This window comes from Hemicordylus capensis, chromosome 1 (assembly GCF_027244095.1).
Source record: "Hemicordylus capensis ecotype Gifberg chromosome 1, rHemCap1.1.pri, whole genome shotgun sequence".
In the NCBI taxonomy this organism is placed as follows: domain Eukaryota; kingdom Metazoa; phylum Chordata; class Lepidosauria; order Squamata; family Cordylidae; genus Hemicordylus; species Hemicordylus capensis.
Genome location: NC_069657.1, coordinates 237,746,640 through 237,762,686, shown reverse-complemented (window position 1 = coordinate 237,762,686; position 16,047 = coordinate 237,746,640). Strand labels below are relative to the sequence as shown.

General features: G+C 44.0%; 1 protein-coding gene across 3 annotated transcripts in view; it reads right to left on the bottom strand.

Annotated features, from left to right (window-relative positions):
• LANCL1 (LanC like glutathione S-transferase 1) overlaps positions 1-15,111 on the bottom strand; it is a 37,174-nt gene extending 22,063 nt beyond the window's left edge. The window contains exons 1-3 of one of the 3 annotated variants that reach the window (XM_053284460.1): positions 15,096-15,111; positions 7,201-7,298; positions 1,625-1,742 (exon numbers count right to left, since the gene is read on the bottom strand). In XM_053284460.1, coding sequence (XP_053140435.1) covers positions 1,625-1,742; positions 7,201-7,298; positions 15,096-15,099 — 220 coding nt within the window. In that variant the 5' untranslated portion in view covers positions 15,100-15,111. Of the gene's footprint in view, positions 1-1,624; positions 1,743-7,200; positions 7,299-7,567; positions 7,590-7,654; positions 7,761-15,095 lie in introns of those variants that run through there. The other 2 variants (XM_053284461.1, XM_053284462.1) reach the window with 2 other exon arrangements.
• Between the last annotated feature and the right edge of the window lie 936 nt (positions 15,112-16,047).

The following is a 16,047-nucleotide window of genomic DNA, read 5'->3' as shown; positions in this document are numbered from 1 at the left end:
CTGGCAAAATAATGACTATCTAATGACTCAGTTTGTGTTTGCAGTTAAGGAGGAGAAGCACATAAAAAGCACAAAAAGGAAGGTAAGAAAGACTAGGAATGGAGTCCATTTTGGGATAGCAAACAACTTGTCTGCAAAGAAACAGTGAGCATATCTTCTGGGAACAGATAGTTTTGGTTGGAGATGGAGTTCCAGTGCATAGACCTTTTGCACCAACTATCCTAATGACCACTAGAGAGTAGAGGTAGTTAGTGAGGGTCTCCTTACTTGTCCCTGCTTTACCTCTACTCTATGACCCCTGCCTTGACTCCTGAGGTACCTCCTGTAGAGACTCAGTCCTCTTCCTTTCATTTCCTTAGAGAGTAGATGGAAACATCTCTCCCTCCCTCCCTATTCAGTATGTATCTGATAGATAGGACTAGGCCTTTCCTATCTAAAATGCACTGCACCAATACATCTATTTAGTTTAGATTGTACAATAATCTCCATGCGTGTTCTTCAAATAACTGCAACAACTAAACTCTGCACTCTACTCTGTAACTGGAACAGGTAGCTTTCTTTTGGCACTCTGCTAAATAATTAAAACCCACAACAGTTTTGCTCTATGTCTATATAAGAGTTTTTGAGTGTGGAGTTTTTGAGTGTAGAGGAAAAGTTATGCATGTGGATGTGGTTTTGGGAATTACCATAATTTTGTTCCCCAAACCAGCTGACCACATTCAGCTCAACATTACCAGGCGACTGGACTGGACTGCAACTCGTTACCTGATGAATGGTTCCAATATTCATTTGGCTGCACTAGAAATCACCATATCCCACAAGCCATAAACTCATCAAGAAGCCAGCATAGAACGGGCAATGAATATAGAGGAAAAGTACTAGTTTGAGAAGTGGGATATTTTTCTGTAATCCATCATTTCTATACAAGTCTTCAGAATACAAAATGCTTTACAACTCTTTTTTCATGCATCTATATTTGCTACAAAGGTCTCAGAGGTCAAAGGAGGTCTTAGTTAAATGACCCCAGTTCCAGTATGATCCCCAAGCAGCAGTGCACTGGAAGGGTGGGGTGTAAGTATTTTAAATAAACAGGCACGGATTATGGGCTAGATTCAAACCTGTGAGCGTCATTCACTTTATGCTGGCATTTATGCATTAGTTTATATGGTGCCATCGATTCACATTCTGTTTTGCAGAGTTAACAAGAGGACAGGTCCCTGCCCCAAGGAGCTTCCAATCTAAGATAGCATAGGAGGAGGCAGTAAAGGGAGGAGAGGAAAACAAAGGCAATAGGTAACAGGGGTATGACATGTATTAGGTTTAACTGCATGTATATCCCCTCATTACAAAGCTTTTGAACCGATTATATTTGATTTCTGCATCTTATCAGTAAAACAAGAGCAGCTTAAAAAACAGAATAAGATAACATCACACTCTTTCCTCTACAAATTCAGTGTGAACTACATGAGATTTCTGTGGCTCTTGCCTCTCCAGGTATTGACCAGACCAAGACCTGCTCATCCTTAACAAGAGAATATTGCACACCCTCCAGTCCCTACGCCTCTTAGTTGAAGACACACACTTTCTCTGAAGATCATATGCATTTATTTCAACACCATCTTACCTGCCCAGCCTGTATAGCCAGTGCAGTCCTTGGGGTCAGCTTTTTTCAGGCCCCTTTCCATCTGCTGGAGAAGCTCTTTGACCTTATTGTTCAGGTGCTGAGTGAACTCGGGAGTCAGCTGTGGGCATTAACAAAAATATTCTTGTTAGAAGATATACAGTGGCCTGTCAAGTTGCTGTGAAAAAGCATGGCAGGAGTGCTTTGCTTAGCACTTTAAATGGTTGGAGGGTGGAACCCTTTCAGGTGTCTCGAGGAACAAAATGGCTAATTACTTAAACCGCAGTGAGTGGGAGAGAAAGAGAGAGAAATATCACTGCTCACAATTACCTACAATCTAAACTTGTTTACTTGGAGATAAAAGCCCTACTGGTTTCAATGACACTTTCTTCCAAATAACCAGGATTAGGAATCCAGCTTTCAATATGTAAAGTTGTATCCCCAAGCCAAAAGCACCTTGATTATCTGTGCCTTTATTACCTCTGGCTACCATGCTACTGTACTTTACCCAGAGGGGTCCTTGAAGGCTACTCAAATTTTCAACAGGAGATTCTGCTAGTTGACTGCAGTTCAACAATAATTTTTAAAAGGATCAAAATAGCACATTGCAATGCTGTTGGACAGGTGGTGCTGACTCACCGTCAAGTGTAGGATAAGTTGCTTTACAGAGCATCGTGGGAGACCCTGGTATATGCTGTGGTAAGCATGTAACCCTTGAAGGGGAGTGGTGCATTTCCAAACAAGCAGTCAAGCATGTGTCAAAGAACCAGTCAGTTACAGTTCAAGTCCACTGCATTTTCCGAAGCATTTGAGGACATGTTTCTTACCTTCACACTTTAAATGTTTAGTGTAGAAACACAGGCTTGCCTGCACTGCTGTGTAAAGTGTGGAGCAGTTCTGGCCACAGTTATACCACCAGGTTTTGAAAGAGGGGAACCTCATACATACCCAAAAGAGGCACCGCAGGAAGCTTGTTGGAGAAGTGCACTTAAAGGACTGTGTTTGCAAAAAGTGGCAGCCCCTCAATTACCACACTTTAGTGCCATGAATATAATAAAAGTGTACAGAAAATATCTACTTTAACTTCCTGCTTCCCTAAAGATTTCTATTTGGATGATACAAATAACCATGTTTCTGTTGCTCAGAAGGTAGGAAGTAGTCAAGCGGTCAAGCTAAAAACCAGTTACATAAAGACATTTTCATAGGAAAGACTCTCTATAATCTGCATTTAATTCCTTCCACCAGAAATAAGGAAACAGATAGTTGTTATTTCAGTTTTGCATGTGGGAAGCTGAAAAATTCATCTGCACAGCAAATTTATTTATTTATTTATTTGGTTTAAAAAATGGCTCAGGGTGGTTTACACAGAGAAATAATAAATAAATAAGATGGACCCCTGTCCCCAAAGGGCTCACAATCTAAAAAGAAGCATAAGATAGACACCAGCAACAGTCACTGGAAGTACTGTGCTGGGGGTGGATAGGGCCAGTTACTCTCCCCCTGTTAAATAAAAGAGAATCACCACTCCTCCACTCTATCCCTTGGCTCAAACCAGCTTTCAAACTGAGCCTCTTTTATACATATCTGGAGTGACACAGTTGACACAGCCTCTTCAGTTGTTCCCATGCTGCTCCTAGGACTGTGTAAAAACATCTGTGCATGTTGTCAGGCTTGTTTGGCTGTTTATTGTTATTTATTTAAAATATTTATACCCCGCCACTTCAATACACTACTGCTCGGGGCGGCTCACAACAATAAATAGATACAATATAAAATAAAAGTAATAAAATTAACCAAATTGAGTAAACAAGTTAAAAGTCAGGTTAAATAACACAATCAGTATTAAGTTCAAATTAAAAGTTATTTAAAAAGCTTAAAAAACCCTGAAAATGATAAAAACTAAAGAACCTGACAGATATAACCAAAGATGGAACATTAAAAAGCCTCCTTAAATAGGTGTGCCTTTAGTTGTTTTTTAAAAACAGTGAGGGAGGGAGAATGGCAAAGCTCTTCAGGGAGGGCATTCCAAAGCTGAGGGGCCACAACCAAAAAGGCCCTGTCTCCAGTCCCCGCCAACCGGATCTCTGGTAGTGGTGGGGCCATGAGCAGGGCCTGAGATGATGAATGGAGAGCCCTGCCAGATTCATATGGGCGAATGCAGTCCTACAGGTACCCCAGCCTCAAGCCATATAGAACTTTAAAGGTCAAGACAAGCACCTTTGAATCTAGCCCGGAAGTGGGCCAGTTGCCAGTGAAGCTGCCGCAGAATAGGAGTGATACTAATGAAACAACTTGCACCCACGAGCATCCTTGCAGCAGCATTCTGGTCCAGCTGAAGCTTCCGAACAGTTTTCAAGGGCAGCCCCACGTAGAGCGTATTTCAGTAGTCCAATCTGGATGTTACCAACGCATGAGTGACTGAGGTCAGGTCTGACTTCTCCAAGTAGGGTTGCAGCTGGTGTACCAGCTGTAGTTTACACAACACATAAGTTACAGTCACCCTTTGAGACTTCTAATTTTACCTTTAGTGGCACGGTGGAGTGGTGGGGTCACTGCACTGCTTGGCCGCCCTGGAAGGTCCAGGGTCTTGGGAAAGGGGAACCTGATTTAAGAGTGAATCCTCCCACCTGACCTTCTGAGGTCAAGAAGGAGCAATACTTCAGCAGTTCCAACACTGCTAAATAGTCCTGAAAGCACAGAAGGACTGCTGTTAAGGGCCAAACAAGATTCTGTGGGAAGAGTCTGGTTTGTTTATTCCTTTGTTGTCTCTGGAGTGTGTGTGTGTGTGTGTGTGTGCACTTTATAAATCAAAAAATGTGTGTAGGAGAGGGGAACTAGCCCTACTGCTGCCTTTTGAAGAACTCCTCTTTTCAGCCTGGTTCATTTCTGGTATGGGAATAAGGCTGAGAGGAGAATGCCAGAAGCAACAAGCATGAGTAGCTAAGGCAGGTGAAAATTCAGCTGCCCTCACCCAAACATTTTTTGTTGTTAGGATACACACACACACACCCACTTTAGATGTGAATAGAGCAGACATGTGAACAAATAAAAGTGTCTGCTCCATCACATATGGTAATATGAAAGGTAGCCCAGCTATGCAGGCAAGAGACTTTATCTGTTTCTGGGATCAGTGTTTAAAGGGGTGAGGACCGAGTCTTCACGATTGAGATGGCTTTAGAAACCATGGCATTCTCACTGATATCCCAATTTTTGATCTACTCTCAGTTCCTCTGCCTTTAATCATGCTGTCTGAGAACAAGCCAAGTAATGATTTTATTTTACTTTTGAAAAAGGCAAGCATTAATCAAGAGATTTTTGCTGTGGTATGTCAAGCTGTGGGACTTTATTACTTGAAGCATAACATTTTGTTTATTCCCCTATAGACACATTTAAATTGCTTTATACACATTAAAAACACTTGACAATGAAGTTGAGCAGCAGGACATAAATTCATTTGGAAGCTTTGGTAAGATACCTTTGGACCTCCCCAATCTCCATGGAGTCATCCTCTCAGTCATATCCCACTGAAACAGCTGTGCATCCTGCCAAGCTAGATTGTATACTGGTGTCCAGGGAGAATGCAAAGTGGTGACAATTAGATTCACTGATAAGAGTATCTCTGGATAAGCGATTCGCAGGTGGGATGGACCACTGGTGTAAATTTTGCCTACTAGTGAGACCTGAACCAACAGTTTCAAGATCTTTGAATATCCCTATAAGCTTAGCTGACCCCCATAGTACACAGCTTCATGATGCTACTGTTGAGCAGCTAACTGGGCAAAGAGGCACCTTTTAACGTGGTGATTTTCTTTATTTAGCAGGGGGAGAGTAACTGGCCCTATCCACCCCAAGCACAGTACCTCCAGTGACCATTGCTGGTGTCTATCTTATGTTTCTTTTTAGATTGTGAGCCCTTTGGAGGCAGGGATCCATTTTATTTATTTGTTATTTCTCTATGTAAACCGCCCTGAGTCATTTTTGGAAGGGCGGTATAGAAATTGAATGAATAAATAATAATAATAAATAAATAAACAAACAAAAAACAAGTCCAGCATGACCCCAGCCTTTATGAAGGGTTATTAGCAGAGAAGAAAGTATGCATTAGAGGAACTGGAGTGTAATTTCAAATTTGTTTCTGGTCCATAAAATAAGAACCTTCTAAAAACAAATGCTTCCACAGCATTGCACAAGTTTGCAATGACCCTGATATGCCAAAGTGTGATGCCTCAGTTCCCTAGGCATCATTACTATAACATGTCCTAACATTTCTCCCTTGTTTTGAGATGTACGATAGCAAAGATAAAAAAGAGCCATCCTGAACAGAGCAAATGCAGTGCTGTCAAAATGAATATTATTCTTCATATGCTCAGATTCGTGGGTGTCAAAGACTCAGCACAGCACATTTTTTGCAGTGATGTTATAAAATTCACTACCCAAGCTAAATATCCTACTGTGAAACTGCATATTATCTTTGGAAAAGCTGACGTGGGGATGGTAAGTGTCTTGCCCAAGGGCACTGACAAAGCAATCATAGTTCAGGAATACTTAAGCTTTCCTGGGCATTTTCTCAGGCCACACCTCTCTCTAAAAAGAAGTTGGATCTTTTCATCTTAGTTTTTCAGGAGTTACAGTATAATCTAAATCAAATCTTAGATTCAGAAAGAGATAAACACATTCAGTTTAAGATAGGCCTCTTTAAAGGCAACGTTGTGCACTTCATTAAGACAGGCCAACTTTCCCTTGGCCCCTTTATACTTTGTGCATGCACACGCAAGTGTCTGTCTGTCCTTACCGGATAGGAAGGACTCCAATCCTCCTCCCAGTCAATACAGAACAATCAAATCAGCAACTTGTAAACCCATCCACTGTCACTGCCTGACAATGCTGGACAACAGTGGGCAATTGTATCTTTTCAATAAGCTCTTTGCTTCTTCACTGAATCCATAAAACATACCAAGGAATTAAAATTCTCTGATCCAGAAGCTGAGGATGAATTTCATATGCCAAAAGATCTTTGGCCTTAACTAAAGTACCTGATTTTTCTTTTCTCCAACATAGTGAATCTCATAACATTGGAAAACCTTTACCTATCAGTCCCTGAAGAGATACATTTTTTCCTCCCTAAGGAATCTGCAAAGTGTCAGGAGTCACTGAGTGATTAGCACTGACATTGTACAGATGGGAGTCAAGTGATGCTAGTTAGGTGGGCAGATGGCTCTGGAAGGCAGGATGATAGATTTTCATTTTTTGATAGAAGCTAAACTCCTGATGACCATGTCCAGATACAGTAAACGAGAACTGAAAAAGAGGTGTAACTATCGCTGTTGGAGAGGGTCAGAGATATTTACATTCACCATTCATCTACAGACAGCATCTCTCCTTGCATTCAAAATAAGGTCAAGGAAAAGTTCAAGGATAAGTAAAAGACTTCAAACCTGAATGATTAAATCCTACCAATTACTACTGCTGAATGGGAACATCTTGAGTTGAAGTACATCAAGATTTCACACAGCCATGCAACATGAAGAGAAAAGTAGCTGCTGTAAAAGAAAAATTTAAGAAGCAGTACTAAAACTCACCCTCCCTGACGAATCAAAGTACCCCGTGGCCAAAGATTTCTCATAGTCTGCAAAAGGATTCGGGAAAGCCCTCTGGGCCATTATGGCAAAGAGCAAACCTGCAAAATTAAAATAATATATATATACATAAAGAGATCCAGGAAACCTCCGACCCTCCTTCTGACACACCAATAAATCCGTGATCCCGCTGCAACGGCTCACATTCTACTCGATTTCAAATCTACAAAGAATGCAGGCCAAGGTTTGCACTTTGCTGCTACTGCAGCAGCATGCTATAGTCCCTTAGCAGAGCCCACAGTAGGAGGAGATGATGGTAGCAACAATAATAACCCAGATCAGCAAAGGAAGGATCGATTGTATTGCAAACCTAGTAACTCGACTCGACCTTCTCTTACAGCGGGGGGGGGGGATATTTTGAACACAATCCCTCTCCCCACCCCCGCATCCCTCTTACCCTGCACCAAGAGACAACAAACAATCTGTGACTCTCCTTCCACTTCCTGTCAACGCACACCAATCATTGCTCGATCGGGCTGCATGTCTCTACTACGCACCTCCAACGTCTTAAAGTGACAGTCACGAGTTAAGCTCTAAAAAGCAGTTCCATCGTTGCAACCCAGAAGCTTTAATTGGATGGCTTCACAGCTGATCTCTCCAGGATAGTTGGCTCTAAAGCCCTTCTCCGTCCCTACTCGTCATTCCCTGTTGAAACCTGCAGCCTGAACTTATTCATATCTGCTCCAAAGCAAGTCCTGATAAGTTCAGTAAGATGTACTCCCAAGGATGCGTCGAACTGCACCCCGTGAACGGAAAGCCTATTCCTCCTGATCTCTCCTGCCTCGCCTGTATCTGCTTTTTCGAATGTTAAGCGCGCAAGCTCCTCAGGGCAGGGAGCTGTCTTTCTTTTCCTTTTGTTTTGTTTTGTTTTGTTACTCTGTAAACGTGCAGACACATTGAAGGTGCTATGTGTAAAAATGATAGTGATGACACTCTAGTGGCTGGGAGTGTCAAGCTTTTTGAAAGGCAGCCGTTGGGAGGATTTCTGTTTCCTAAAGAAAATACAATAGCAACTTAATCTAAAGGAATTCACCTAAATGGCGGGCTCGGTTTTTCTCTCATCGTACGATATGATTTATTTTTTATCATAACTGTGCACGTAATACTACACGCACAGCGCCTCAGAGACTTTCTACACATTTTTCTTTAAATGCTCATTAGCTGCACACAATCCGCACGTCTTCCCTCAAACGTGTTTCTGTTGCGGGAATACCCATTTCCAAAGCACAGAAAGGAGGGGAACGTTGAGAGCCACCCTCGTGACTCCAGCTGAGCTGCGATTCAGTTTTCCTCCGCATGCAAGCTTATCACCTTTATTTACTGTTTGTGCTCTTGTGCCTTTAATGGTAGCCTAAGATGCTGAAGTGTAGTGAGTGGGGCTCTTTTCCTACTACCTCTGTGCCAGGTAAAGCTGCTTTCTGTGTATCATGCTACGGTGTGGTGATGCTGCTGCACATCATGTGGCTTGAGAGAACACCCTCAAATGGTCCTGTGCAGCATTAGGCACACCTGAGGCTGGTGAGTTCAGAGAACGCTCACCCCCCATTTCGGAGAAGTGAGCTGAAAGCCCCATCTGGAAATGCTCCTGGAGATTTGATTTCTAGCAACTGGGGGGAAAGAGCTGAATCCAGAAGAATGATAACTTAGGGGAGGCATGACTGCAAAGGAACAGGCTGCAAAAAGGTAGCGGCCTTAATCATGGGTAGATGAGATTATGTTATTACAAATATTATGAATATTTATATACCGCTTTTCAACTAAAGTTCCCAAAGCAGTTGACACAGGGTATACTCTGCCACATATGTATGTGCACTATATTTTTTGAACAGCATCCTCAAATTCTCCACATAAGGCAAAAATAGGGATGGTGACTTACAAGGGGCAGGTAAGAGAAAATAGAGACAGTTGGAGCATACAGTATATGGTCACTGTGTCAGATTTATCTGCTGTCTGGCCACACGGTGGGGACCTCCGCTTTACTATAAATCCCCCATAAATAAATCCCCCAACCAAGCACCTATTTTCCCTCATAAATCCCCCAACCAAGCCCTCATAAATCCCCCAACCAAACACCTATTTTCACCATATCACTACTTGATTGCCCCACTCCCAGCCCCATTTCACATTGCTGAAAGCACTTCTTTATCCTTTATGTCACAGCATGCCTGTGGCAGTGATATAATTTGTGTAGTTCCACAAGCCTCCCCTGTAAATTAAGCATCATCATGCTCGGATGGGCAACCACACCATCCAGGACAGACTAAAGAGGATTTAGGGGGCCAATGGGGCTGTGGAGGCCCAATTGGCCCAGAAGTCCAGGGATAAAAGCGCCTCTGTCTGGAACCTCACTGTCCCTAATTTTACCTCTTGTGGATGGCTTGTTCAGTTGCCACCCACCCCCACCCATGTAAATTGCTTGAGTTATCATTCTTCTGGATTCAGCTCTCTCCCCAATCGCTAGAAATTAAATCTCCAGGAGCATTTCCAGATGGGGCTTTCAGCTCGCTTCTCCGAAATGGTGGGGTGAACATTCACATATCGGCCAGATTTACCCCAAAGTCACCTTAAGTGGCGCAGCGGGGAAAAGATTGACTATCAAGCAGAAGGCTGCCGGTTCATATCCCCACTGCTACTATATCAGGCAGCAGCGATGTAGGAAGATGCTGAAAGGCATCATCTGATATTGCATGGGAGGAGGCAATGGTAAACCCCTCCTGTATTCTACCAAAGAAAACTACAGGACTCTGTGGGCGCCAGGAGTTGAAATCGACTTGTTGGCACACTTTACCTTTACCCTGCGAGCTATCGGGAAGCACTTCACACACAATTTGGGTTTTTCATTGCACATTAGAGCCTAGCCCGATTTATGTCCGGGTCATTGGGTGGGAGGCAAATTTGAACTCACAGTAAAGCCTGCTGTCTGGAAATGCTCCAGGTGGATGGATCTATCATGTCTCTTAATGCACCTGCATGTAAATGGGTATACAACACTAAGGCACAACGCAATGCACAGTATATAGAGGGTGAAATCCAGTCTTCAGCAATGTGCAATACTGGATGGTGGCTTGGAAAGTTATCCTTCCCTGGCTTCTCCAAGATAGGGCTGAAAGAGAGTCCTGCCTGCAACTTTGGAGAAGCCGCTGCAGGTCTGTGAAGACAATACTGAGCGAGATAGACATAAGAACAGCCCTGCTGGATCAGGCCCAAGGCAGCCCATCTAGTCCAGCATCCTGTTTCCCACAGTGGCCCAACAGATGCCTCTGGGGAGGCCCCATGGAAGAGCTCAGGGCATGCCTTCTCTCTTGCTGTTGCTCCCCTGCAACTGGTATTGAGAGGCATCGTGCCTCTGAGGCTGGAGATGGCCCATAGCCATCAAACTAGTAGCCATTGATAGACCTGTCCTCCATGAATCTGTCTAAACCCCTTTTAAAGCCATCCAAGCTGGTGGCCATCACCACATCCCATGGTAAGGAATTCCATAGATTAATTATGCGCTGTGTGGAAAAAGTACTTTCGCTTGTTGGTCCTAAATTTCCCAACCTTCAGTTTCATGGGGTGACCCCTGGTTCTAGTGTTGTGAGAGAGGGAGGAAAAATTCTGTCTATCCTGTCCACTCCATGCATAATTTTATACACTTCAATCATGTCTCCCCTTAGTCGCCTCTTTTCCAAAGTAAAGAGCCCCAGATGCTGTAGCCTAGCCTCATAAGGAAGGTGCTCCAGGCCCCTGATCATTTTGGTTGCCCTCTTCTGCACCTTTTCTAGTTCTACAATATCCTTCTTAAGATATGGTGACCAAAGCTGTACGCAGTACTCAAGATGTGGCCTCACCATAGGTTTGTATAAGGGCATAATAATATTAGCATTTTTGTTTTTGGTTCCCCTCCTAATGATTCCTAGCATGGAATTAGCATTTTTCACAGCTGCCATGCACTGAGATGACACTTTCAGTGAGCTGTCCCCAAGATCATGACCATGACCCCAAGATCTCTCTCCTGGTCAGTCACTGACAGCTCAGATCCTGTCAGAGTATATGTGAAGTTGGGGCTTTTTGTCCCAATGTGCATCACTTTACACTTGCTTACAATGAACTGCATTTGCCATTTTGTCGCCCAGTCCCCCAGTTTGGAGAGATCTTTTTGGAATTCCTCACAATCTGTTGTGGATTTCACTACTCTAAACAGTTTAGTGTCATCTGCAAATTTGGCTACTTTGCTTGTCAGCCCAACTTCTAGATCGTTTATGAATAAGTTAAAGAGCACTGGTCCCAGTACTGATCCCTGGGGGACCCCACTTCCTCCCTCCCTCCATTGTGAAAACTGTCTATTTAGTCCTACTCTCTGTCTCCTGTGTCCTGGTAACTGTTAATCAGTTACCGATCCACACATTAACCTGTCCCCTTATTCCATGACCACTAAGTTTACTCAAGAGCCTTTGGTGGGGAACTTTGTCAAAAGCTTTTTGGAAGTCCAAGTATACTATGTCAACCGGATCACCTTTATCCACATGCCTGTTGACCAATGGTCTGACCCAGTATATGGGCAGCTTCCTATGTTCCCCTATTTTCATTTGTGAAATGTTGGAGCATATAAACTTGGTTTATCTGCTTTGGTAATCTAGAATAATAAAATAAGCTCTGCATGACACCCTTCTCCTCCACTGCTATACAATTACTGTCTTTCCGTATGTCATCAGCAGCCTCATAAAACATGACTTACTTGCTTATTTTATACATTAAAGCAGGGCTGCTCAACTTCAGTCCTCCTGCAAATGTTGGCCTACAACTACCATAATCCCTGGCTATTGGCCACTGTGTCTGAGGATTATGGGAGTTGTAGACCAAAAACAGCTGGGGGGGGGGCTAAATTGAGCAGGCCTGCACTAAAGCAAGTATTAAATGAACATTTTGACTGTAATTAAGTGGCATGCTTGATTTGCATAATTAGCAAACAATGTGCACTATATGCAAACTAGGCTGCCTAGGTTTGGCAAACTGGAATATGGCAGATCCAGTCTGGACGGCTTTATGGATTAGATCAGGGATTCGCAATGCTGGGTCTCCAGATGTGATTGGACCAACTCCCATAATCCCCAGCCCCAGTGGCCTTTGGTTGGGGATTATAGGAGTTGAAGTCCAACAACATTTGGGGACCCAAGGATTAGAGGATCATGTCCATTACTGCTAAAACAACCTGAAGTAATCACTCTACCAAGATTTCCCCTTGTGCAGAGCACTGTTCCCTCTAACAGGGATTCCCAGATGTTGTTGACTACAACTCCCATAATCCCCAAGCAAAAGCCATTGCAACTGGGGATTCCTGGAGTTGTAGTCAATAACATCTGAGAATCCCTGTTAGAGGGAACACTGGTGCAGAGGCAGAAAAGTTGGAGAAGTGGGATTCTGTTGTATTCTATTTAATGATCTTTTGTGTTTTGTTGTTTGTCCCAGTAGGGGTCCAGTAGAGAGTGTGGGGGTGGAGTCAGAAAGACTAGGAAGGAGAAAATGGAGTTGTTCTGAATAAAATCCCAGTTAAATCTACCTAAGATTATTTGAGTTTACAAGGGAAACAGTTATAAAACATTTGGCGACGAGATTTTGAACCAGCTATGCTTGTGAGCCTGCAAAGCTTGTGAAAGTTCCTGTATCTTGCTTTCATTGTATTTGTTAGAGATAGAGTTCCAGTGCATTGGCCTTTTGCACCAGCTCTCCTAATGACCACTAGGGGCATTGAGAGTAGGTGTAGCTAGAAAGAGTCTCCTTACCAGTCCCTGCTTTACCTCTACTCTCAGACTCACAGGCATTTCCTGTGATGAGTCAGAATCCCTTCCTTTCCTCTTAGAGAGCAGATGGAAACATCTCTCTCTCTCTCCCTACCTATTCATTATGTTGCCTTTAGATAGGATTAGGTCTTTCCTATCCAAAGTGTACTTCACCAATAAATCTACTTAGTATTTAGGTTCTACAAGAACAGAGGCGTAACTAGGGAAAACGGTGCCCGGGGCAAGCACTGAAATGGCGCCCCCCACTGCGCCCCCCCACCCCCCCAACATACTACATTATACTTAGGTTTTTCCTCACAAGCGCCCGCCGCTGCCGCCAAGCCAGGCCACTGACTGGCCGCCAGGCGCCAGCAAAGCAATGGGGGGGGCGCAGGCGGCACGGAAGGGACCGCTCGTGGGGAAGGGGGCACCGACGCACTCCCTTGACTGCTGCAGCACTGCTGCACTGAGCAGGAAACATTTGTATTAACAAAAATTTTTTAAAAATTTGGTCATGGTGGCGCCCCCCACGTGACCAGAAAAGATGGCGCCCGGGGCACGTGCCCCCCCTGCCCCCCCTATAGTTACGCCTCTGTACAAGAATCTCCATGTGTCTTCTCTAAATAGCTGCAACAACTAAACTCTGCATTCTACTCTGTAACTGGAGGGGGTAGCTTCTATAGTGCTCTGTTAATTAATCACAAAACCCATCATGGGTTCAGCAGCATTACTGGGCCCACATTCCTGAACTGTTGCATTCTACTGTTGTTGCTGCTGCATCTTGTTTATCCAGCTTCCTGAATTGCACAACCACTGAAGGCACTATTTCCTTATCAATCCTGAACAGTGGATGCCCACTGCAGCATGGCTCATATCCCACCACCTTTTTTATTGTCCACCCAGGAACCTGCTCTTCTCCTGGAAACAATAGAGGTCCTATTTCTGCAATTACCTCCTCACTATACAGACCCCTGTTTTTACTCCAGCAAAGCAGAAGGCTATATTGCTTCACTGCCTGGGCCGTGAAGGCCAAAAAAATATAATCATTTGCCCTTTCCTATCAACTTCAAAGCGGATGCCAAGCCTTATGATAGGGGTGTGCATGGAACCGATTCTGGTGGTTTGGTTCAAATTCAAACCCATTCGAACCGGACCGCTGGTCCACAAGTCGGTTCGAATCAAACAGCCCCTGGTTCAGTTTGAGGGTTGGACTGGGCTGAACCAGTTCAGAACTAGTTTGAATCGGTTCAAGGAGTATGCTTGTAAAGGGGGATCCGTTGAGGATTCGCCTTTACAGGCAAAGGAGGGGGAGAACCCTGCCTTTAAAATACTTCTAATGGCAGCTGAGGTGGTGGTGGCGGCAGCGGCGGCGGCGAGAGAGCACCTTACCACCAGCAGCAGCGGGTCTAGCACTTGAGCATACTCCAGCCGGGGTCCCGCACTCTTGCACAGTTCCAGCCTCCGCACATGTATGGAGGTCATTTTTGTGGTCTCTGCACATGTGCAAAGGCCATTTGCACAATGACGCAAATGTGTGTCACCACACAAATGGCCTCTGTGCATGCACGGAGGCCAGAACCAGGCTGTGCTGGTACACTGGACCCAGCCAAACTTTAGAGGAGACGCTGGTGGTGCTGGTGGTAAGGTGCCCCCTCACAGCCTCCCTGGCTGCCATTAGAAGTATTTTAAAGGCAAGGTTTCTCCCTTTGCTTGCAGAGATGGCTAGGAGGGTGGGAAATGCTATTTACTGTGCCAGATTGCTCTCTCTCGTACACCAAAACTAACCTCCTGAAATCCAGGCTGTTCAGTCTAAATCCTTCCAAACCCAGTCTTCTCATATGGCACTGCCCCAGAAAGTGGCAGCACAGGAAAGGAAGAGCTACCAATGCTACTGATGTGGAGACTCTGCCCACAAAGCCAGTTTTGCTTCCTGTCCTGCACAGAGGGTCACTTGCAACAGGTGCAAGAAAAGGGGACATTTTGCTAAGGTTTGCAAGTCTGCTGTCCACTCCATTACAGATTCACCATATTATACATTTCAAACATAAAATTCAGATGAAGGCAAAGTGGGGAACATACCCATAGTATTGCGCCAACCACTTAAAGAGGAACTCTTAAGATTACAACACACTGACATCATAGAGCCTGTCAATTCATCACAATGGGTCTCTCCCAGTATTCTTGTATAGAAATCAAATGGTACACTCTGAACGTATGTAAATGTTGTTGGAAGTAAAGGACTTTGCGCTGTCTCTTTGCCTCAGACAGTGGAGGACAGACTAGTAAGTCAGAGGGCTAGAAGGTCAAAGACATTTGGTCATCACTTCCCACTGCTCTGATGCTATCCCTTTGAAATGTAGATTGCTAATCTTAGGGGATTCAACTTCCTTCCTCCTTCTCTCTCTTCCTACCTGGCTGTTGACCTTGCAACATGGCAAGTCTCTTGCCCTGCACCATATGTGCAGAGAAGATGGTGAATCCATCTGCATCCATTTAGATAGATAGATTAGAGATCCTAAATCCTCACTTTCCTATCTAGAATGGAGTTCCTTAATAAATACCTTTTATATTGATTTGAAACAAGCAATTGGCTCCAAGTTACTTTACTCTTAGCACACATGCATGCATAACTAAATCCGCTGTGTTTGTGCCTCTGTGCACTCTGCTATATTGAAAAAGGGATTCTCTCACCACAGAGAATTTCCAACAAATGTAAGAGATGTGAACTCCAACATGGCAGAGGATTGCCATCCGTTACCCAATATCAATGAGATGCTGCTTCCTCTGAAAGAGGCCTCAGTGTTCACAGCTTTCGACTTGTCTTCGGCCTATCATCAAATTCCTCTGCTCCAGACTTCTTGCAAATACACAGCCTTCATTACCCCAGAGGGTATTTTTCAATTCAGAAGATTGGGTTAGCCTCTGCAGCTTCCATATTTCAAAGAATGGTGCATGCAATTTTGGGGACTACAGATGCCATCATTTACTTTCAGGATGACATTTTAGTGTTTGACAAAGCTATTGAGCATGA